This window comes from Microtus oregoni, unplaced genomic scaffold (genome assembly GCF_018167655.1).
Source record: "Microtus oregoni isolate MIOR12 unplaced genomic scaffold, Mior012 000042F_ref0000377, whole genome shotgun sequence".
In the NCBI taxonomy this organism is placed as follows: Eukaryota; Metazoa; Chordata; class Mammalia; order Rodentia; family Cricetidae; genus Microtus; species Microtus oregoni.
Window position 1 is genome coordinate 21971773 of NW_024543209.1, and position 7239 is coordinate 21979011.

At 46.5% G+C, this 7239-nt stretch overlaps 1 protein-coding gene across 1 annotated transcript; it reads left to right on the plus strand.

The window, feature by feature from the left end:
* The first annotated feature begins 2032 nt into the window (after nt 1-2032).
* Abt1 (activator of basal transcription 1) lies at nt 2033-4083 on the plus strand. Its single transcript, XM_041632772.1, has 3 exons — nt 2033-2346; nt 2839-3038; nt 3191-4083. The coding sequence occupies exons 1-3, from the start codon at nt 2085-2087 to the stop codon at nt 3551-3553; spliced, it is 825 nt and encodes a 274-aa protein (XP_041488706.1). The 5' UTR covers nt 2033-2084; the 3' UTR covers nt 3554-4083.
* Nucleotides 4084-7239: the final 3156 nt, after the last annotated feature.

Sequence of the window (7239 nt, forward strand, 5' to 3'; positions counted from 1 at the left end):
ATTGCCTTTTGAAAATTGCTCACCATCCACTGGATTACCAGGATTTTAAAGGAAAACACCGCGAACCAATGTCATGTGAACATACACAATTACAGAAGTTGATGTGAAATAAGCAAATGCAATAACAACCCCATGAGATTTTCGTGTTCAATCATTGGCGATTCAACGATTCTTCACGATCCTCTACTATATTCACACTTTTTAAAAATATTAATTAAATTTTAAAAGGGTCTCTCTTGTAGGCCAGGCTGATCTGGAACTTAACTTCCTTTTTCCACCTCACCATTTCTGGTGAAGTAGTCAGTTAAAAATTAAAAGCAGGAGTTTGTTCTCCCCGTACCCGACAAGGAGCAGAGGTAGCCAACAGAAAGTTCAATGAAAGCACCAAAACAAACTCCCGAGAAACCCAGGTTTAATTATTCGGCCTTCAGATGCACCCGAGTTTTACAAATAACGCCCGTAGCCTGCCGACACAGTTGTCCCGGCTTCAGTTCTCTATAATCTTCCTGGCGGTGGAGGCGAGGGAACACTTAATCCTCAGGGTCGTCCTAGGCTCCGTAAAGCAGGAGGGACTCTTATTTCACGAAATCTAGCAGTATCGCTGGCGCCTCGGCAGCTGCCCTTAGGAGCCAGAGGCACCGCGGCTGTCACCGCGTGGGTCCCAATAGCAAGAGCCGGCCACTTAGCGGCGCAGGCGAGCGGCTGGTGTGAGGATCTCGCCCCACCTGGCGGCTGCCCCGAGGCTGCGCAGGGTACTGACCGAAGAGCGGCCGGAGAGCAAAACTGAGCGATGCTACCCCTCACCCTTCAAAACTGAGCGATGCTACCCCTCACCCTTCGTTCATCAACTGGCAATAGAAATAGATTCGCGCGCGGAGAAGTCTTTAAATAACTAACACATTTAAAGATTTCAATATCCACCAAGTTAAATTTTCTTTTAAATATTTATTTATTTATTATGTATACAATGTTCTGCCTACACGTACCCCTGCAGGCCAGAAGAGGGCACCAGGCCTCATTACAGATGGTTGTGAGCCACCATGTGGTTGCTGGGAATTGAACTCAGGACCTTTGAAAGAGCAGGCAATGCTCTTAACCACTGAGACATCTCTCCAGCCCCCCATCAAGTTAAATTTGAAGTCACCAGAGGCGCGTTTAAAATTTAAAAGGACAAACCCAATTGCGATTCCAAAATTCTATGTGCAAGTTTATATGCGGCTTCAAAAACTTTAATTTTAAAATGTTTAAAAGTCTGTTGACCAGCCTGGTCTACAGAGCTAGTTCCAGGACAGGCTCCAAAGCCACAGAGAAACCCTGTCTCGAAAAACCAAAAAAACAAAACAAAACAAAACAAAACAAAAAAACAAAAAAAACCTCTGTTGAAATTTCAAATAATGAAAACTTCAAAGCTCTGACTGAAATTTACAAGTTGAACTTCATAAAGCTTTTTAAAAGATGAGTTATCCCCCTCAACCTTATTTGCACCACCGTCCTAAAACAAAATACTGTTTTGGTCTCTGCAACACAAAACTCTCCCAACAAATTCTGCAAAAAAAAAAAAAAAAAAAAACCGTGAGACGCACCAGGACACGTATTTGGTGCATGCACGCAAAAACATTCGTGCACATTAAAAAATAAAAATTAAAAATAGTCCTCGAGAGATTGCCTCAGGCCGGGGTGGCATTCTGCAGGGACTCACTGCCCGTGGCTCCGCCTCTTACTCAAGAGAGAAGTCTGTGGGGTCCCCTGCCCCGCCCCTGCCCCGCCCCCGCCCCGTCCCCTGCCTCTCGCCCCGCCCTAGACCCCGCCCTTTGCTTCGCCCTGCTCCGCCCCGCCACAGACCTGGAATCCGGCTCTGAACGTCCGTTCGTGTTTACCTTGTCGGCTCCGCTGCCTCGCAACCGACCACGCCATCTTTTGATTGGTATTCATGGGGTTGTCCCAGCCCCACGCTGCAGACCAGCACACGAAATTTACGTCATAGGCCACTTTTATTCCCCTCCCTGGCCGCAGATCCGCTCGCAGGATGTGCGTCATCGGGTAGCGACACATTTACAGTTGTCGTGCGCCCCGTATCCGCCATCATGAAAGCCGCGGCGTTGGTGGAAGAGCGAAAGGCGCCGATGGAGGGAGGATCGCAGGATGAGGCAGAGGGGAATGCAGATGCGGCGGAGGAGCAGGAGGAGCCCGAGGAAGCGGACTGCGACGGCAGCAGCAAGAAGAAAAAGAGGGTAGTGCCGGGTATTGTTTACCTGGGACACGTCCCGCCGCGATTCCGGCCCTTGCACGTTCGCAACCTGCTCAGCGCCTACGGTGAGGTGGGACGCGTTTTCTTCCAGGCAGAAGGTAAGCCCTGCGTCGAAGGGAGAGGGTGGCGATGCAGGCAGGTGGGCACAATTTATTGCAGGCTATACACGCATGAGGCGTGGGAGAGACTTTTCCTACTTAGCTGTGAAATCTGTACCATTCACGTCTCTTAGAAGGCTGGGGCGGGGGAAGGAAAATGGAGAGGGTGGGCGAAGAGAGTGCAGTAATAAGGCCTGAAAGATACCCCTGATATTCACGTAATCCCTGCAATAGTGTATTATGATTAGCCTCCTTCAGCCTCTTCCACCTCTTGACGTGCACAGTTTGGAGACGGAGGTGGGAACTGGTGTTGCTCTTGGTGTTCAGGGAGTTGCATTTGAAGAGAGAAATGAGTGAAAGAAAGGACAGTCTGCACCTTTCCCATCAGCAGCTGTGAACTAACACCCGAGCTAGCAGGCTTGAACTTCCAACCAAGCGGAGGTGTGTCTGGGTGGATGCTTGACCAGGATGTTCGCTATGTTTGGCCCACAGACCGCTTTGTGAGACGCAAAAAGAAGGCAGCTGCGGCTGCAGGAGGGAAGAAGGCAGCTAAGTACAGCAAGGACTATACAGAAGGCTGGGTGGAATTCCGTGACAAGCGCATAGCCAAGCGAGTGGCAGCCAGTCTACATAACACGCCCATGGGTGCCCGCAGGCGCAGCCCCTTCCGTTACGACCTGTGGAACCTCAAGGTGAGATTCTAGGTTTCTCTGCCACTCATTAGTCCCCCCAGCCCTAGCCCAGACGCACTGTCCCCCTTACTAGCTCTAAACAGCTCCCAGTTTCTTCTCCAGTTCTGGTTGGTCTTCCTTGTCCTGACCTTTTCTTGTTTTCCTGGCCACAGTATTTGCATCGTTTTACTTGGTCTCATCTCAGCGAACACCTTGCCTTTGAGCGCCAGGTACGGAGACAGCGCCTAAGAGCAGAGGTCGCCCAAGCAAAGCGAGAGACTGACTTCTATCTTCAAAGTGTCGAACGGGGAAAACGCTTCCTTGCAGCGGATGGGGATGCTACTCGCCCGAATAGCTCCTGGACATTTGCTCAACGTCCCACTGAGCAGGAGCTGAGGGCCCAGAAGACAGCACGGCCAGGAGGGCGGGAACGAGCTCGACTGGCAAACGCCCAGGACCAGGCCCGATCCAACAAAGGGCTCCTTGCCAAGATCTTTGGAGCCCCTCTACCTGCAGAGAGCAAAGAAGAACCATAGCCAGCAAGGGACTCCTGGTGGAAAAGGAAGTCACTTGTACCTACCAGCCCTGCTCTCTGCTGGTCTGTCTCCCGCAGAGTGTAACCCACAGCCCAGGAAGATATTTTCTCTCTATTCCGCAGACCAAGAGTCTGGTAAAAAGACTTTTTTGTAGGCCTCTTTTACCTACCCTGATCAAATCCTGTAAGTGCCCAGTTGAGAACTTACTCTCCAGGTTGATTACTCCTGGAAGTACCTGTTTTCTTTTGTTGGACTTCTGGTTGCCTGCCTCTTTCTCAGTGGGCTCCTAACAATTTCTGGCTTGAAAAGTATGGATTTGCCTTCCACTAGCGTAGCCATGACAAGCCCATGTGATCTGTGGTAGGCGGCAGAATTAACAGGAATTGGCTTAGTGGCCCAATTTGAAGTTTTTGTTTATTTTCACTTTCTGTGCATTGGTATTTTGCGGGGGTGTCAGATCCCCTGGAGGTAGAGTTACCGGCAGTTGTAAGCTGCCATGTGGGTGCTGGAAAGTGAACCCAGGTCCTCTGGAAGAACCGCCAGTGCTCTTAACCGCTGAGCCAATTTGAAGTTTTTGTTTGAAAAAAAAAAAATAATCCAAAGCTTCAGAGAAACCCTGTTTTAAAAAACAAAACAAAACAAAAAAATTGTATGTGTTTAGTTTTTCAGGTGGGAATCGTTGAGTGAGTTTCAACTTCTTTTTGAAGCCAAACTCAGTTACTCTGGTACAGACATAATCCTTGTCTACTCATGACTCATTTTGAGATAGGGCTTCACTCAAGTGTTCAGGCTAGCCATGAGTTCATTCTGTAAGTTACTGGTAAGCCTTGAACTAACTCTGTGGTCAGGTAGGCCCTGAACTTGAAATCCTGTCTCAGCCTCCCAAATAGCTGAGATTATAGGTGTGTGGCAACAAACCTAGCTTCAATGTTATACATACATACATAAATAAAATAATGTGTGTTCCTTTTCTTTGTACGATAAGTTTCTCATCTTGAAGTTATCATAAACCCCATCTTTTAAAATGTTTCAGTACTCATTTTGGTTTGTGGTTATGTATAAAAATTATACACATGGTAAGAAAGATACTACTAGATGTAGGGAAGAAAGACAGCTGGTGTATGAGGCAGTTCTTTTTTTTTTTTTTTTTTTTTTTTTTGGTTTTTTCGAGACAGGGTTTCTCTGTGGCTTTGGAGCCTGTCCTGGAACTAGCTCTGTAGACCAGGCTGGTCTCGAACTCACAGAGATCCGCCTGCCTCTGCCTCCTGAGTGCTGGGATTAAAGGCGTGCACCACCATCGCCCGGCTGAGCCAGTTCTTCATGGGTCCTTTCCACCTGCTTTTACAGCCCCTGTTCCTATCTCTATTCCCCCTCCTCAGCCCTGTCCACACTGTGGCTCTGTCACATCAACCACCCTCCTCAGCACCTTCTGAGACTTCTCTTCCAACAGCCTGACACCCTGGCCCTGCTCCCTTCTCTACAAGCTCAGATGGCATTTCTTCGAGAGCAAGTCGGATAGGATGTCAGGCTGGCTTCCCTGCTTCTGTGGGGCTGGAGCACTGATTTCTGTCTGGGGTGGCCTTCCTCCTATTTTATTTGTTTCCTTGGTGTTCTTAGGACCGAAGATCGAACTTTTATCTTTCTCTCCTTAGGGTTTCAGTGTGTTTGGCAAACTCTTTGAGTTGCTGTGAGGAGATTATAAAAATCGTAAAGAATATGTTCTGCACTTTACCTGTAATGTTTACTTGACAACCAGTTCGGGAACTATTATCTACTTGTGACAGTGGTAAGGAGTGGCAGAAAGGTCTTTGTCTTATAAAGAGTCACGTAGTTTAAAGGGAGAGTTGCATCTTCATCTGGGCCACTGTTTAAACCCACTGTTTCCACATTAAGCCTCTTGTACAGGAGCACTGGTAAGAACAGGGTGAAAGTTAACGGAAGACACTCACCTGGTTCTGTGTGACTAGAGCACAGTAATGAGACATTGTTAGCTAGGCTTTGTGTATGCCTTTAATGCAGGAGACAGAGGTAGGTAGATCTCTGTGAGTTCAAGGTCAAGCTAGTTTACTGGTGAGTTCTAGGATGGCCAGGCCATATTGTCTAATAAAAAAAAAAACAAGATAAAGAACCAAGTATTAGTGGAGATGCTTCAAAAATAAGACAGCGAAGCAATGAGCATTTTCTACTTTTTAGGTATATTTCAGATTTCCAAAGTTGGGTGTTTAGGGCTCTTATCCTGTGGAGGAAAGTGGAGCCTGCTCCCTCAACTGACTCCAAAGCTCTGCACTGTGATCCTTGTGTTCCCTGGGATAGGCCAGGTTCTAAAAGTACCTTGTCACTTTGTCATTGGCTGTAGGATCTGTAGTGTGGAGTTACAGCCAAAAATGACCCCAGCTTGTAAGTCAGTGTGGAGTCAAGTGCAGTTAAGGTCATTGTGCCCATATTGACTGAATCTCAGCCGGAAATACATCCAGGATGTGGACTGGCTTGATTTTTTTGATGGTTATCCCTGGAAATTAGTTATAGCCTGATGTGGGTTAAATGTAAGGAATAGTTCTTTTGCTTTTAAAAATGATCTTTTTAAAATTTTTAATTTTAAATTTTTTAATTTTTTTTATGTGTATTGGTGTTTTGCCTGCATGGATGTCTGCGTGAGGATGTTATATCCCCTGGAACTTGTTGTGTTACGGAGCGGCGGGCTGTGTCCCGCCACCCGGCTAGCTTTACCCGAAATAATTACACGGAAACTGTATTCTTTTAAACACTGCCTGACCCATTAGTTTCAGTTTCTTATTGGCTAGCTCTTACATATTGATCTAACCCATTTCTATTAATCTGTGTAGCCCAAGAGCTGGCTTACCAGGAATGATCTTAACCTGCGTCTGTCTGGAGTGGGAGAATCATGGCGACTCCCTGACTCAGCTTCTTTCTCCCAGCATTCCGTTCTGTTTACTCCGCCTACCTAAGGGTTGGCCTATCAAATGGGTCTAGGCAGTTTCTTTATTAATAAGAAATCACTCCCACATCATTTCCCCTTTTTCTGTTTAAACAAAAAAGAAAGGCTTTAACTTTAACATAGTAAAATTACATATAGCAAAACAGTTATCAAACAAGAATTACAGTTACAATATTTATATCTATTTTATCTTTTATCATAACTAAGGAAAACTATATCTATTCATTCTTCAACTCCATCAAAGACTCCAGAAGGATATAATACTACCTAAGTAAACAAGAAATAAGAAAACTCTAGAAATGACAGAGACATCTTGCTGCCGGGACAGTCACCCAAAGTTCTTTTGTATGGTTGGGGCATCCATCTTCAGCCTTCAGACCCATAGTATCAAGCAGACATTTCCATGAAGCAGGAAATTTCAAAGACAGTTCAGTCACTATCTGCTGTGTCCTGCAGAATGTCTCGCAGACTCTTTCATGAGTCAGGAACCCCAAAAGACCGTCTCACCTTTAGGCAAGTTCAGCAGTCCTCTCTCTGCGGGTTCTCTGTGTCCATTTTATGCAACAGTCCAGGCAAGAGCAGTTTCTTGCCCAAATGGCTATCCAACTCCATAAGGATCCTCTTCGATGCCCATCTTCCTCTCAAAGTAGATTGGTGCTGCCAGGAGCAGACGTGTCTCATTGTCATGAAAAGTCCTAAGTTATTAAAACATTAAATGCCATATTCTGCA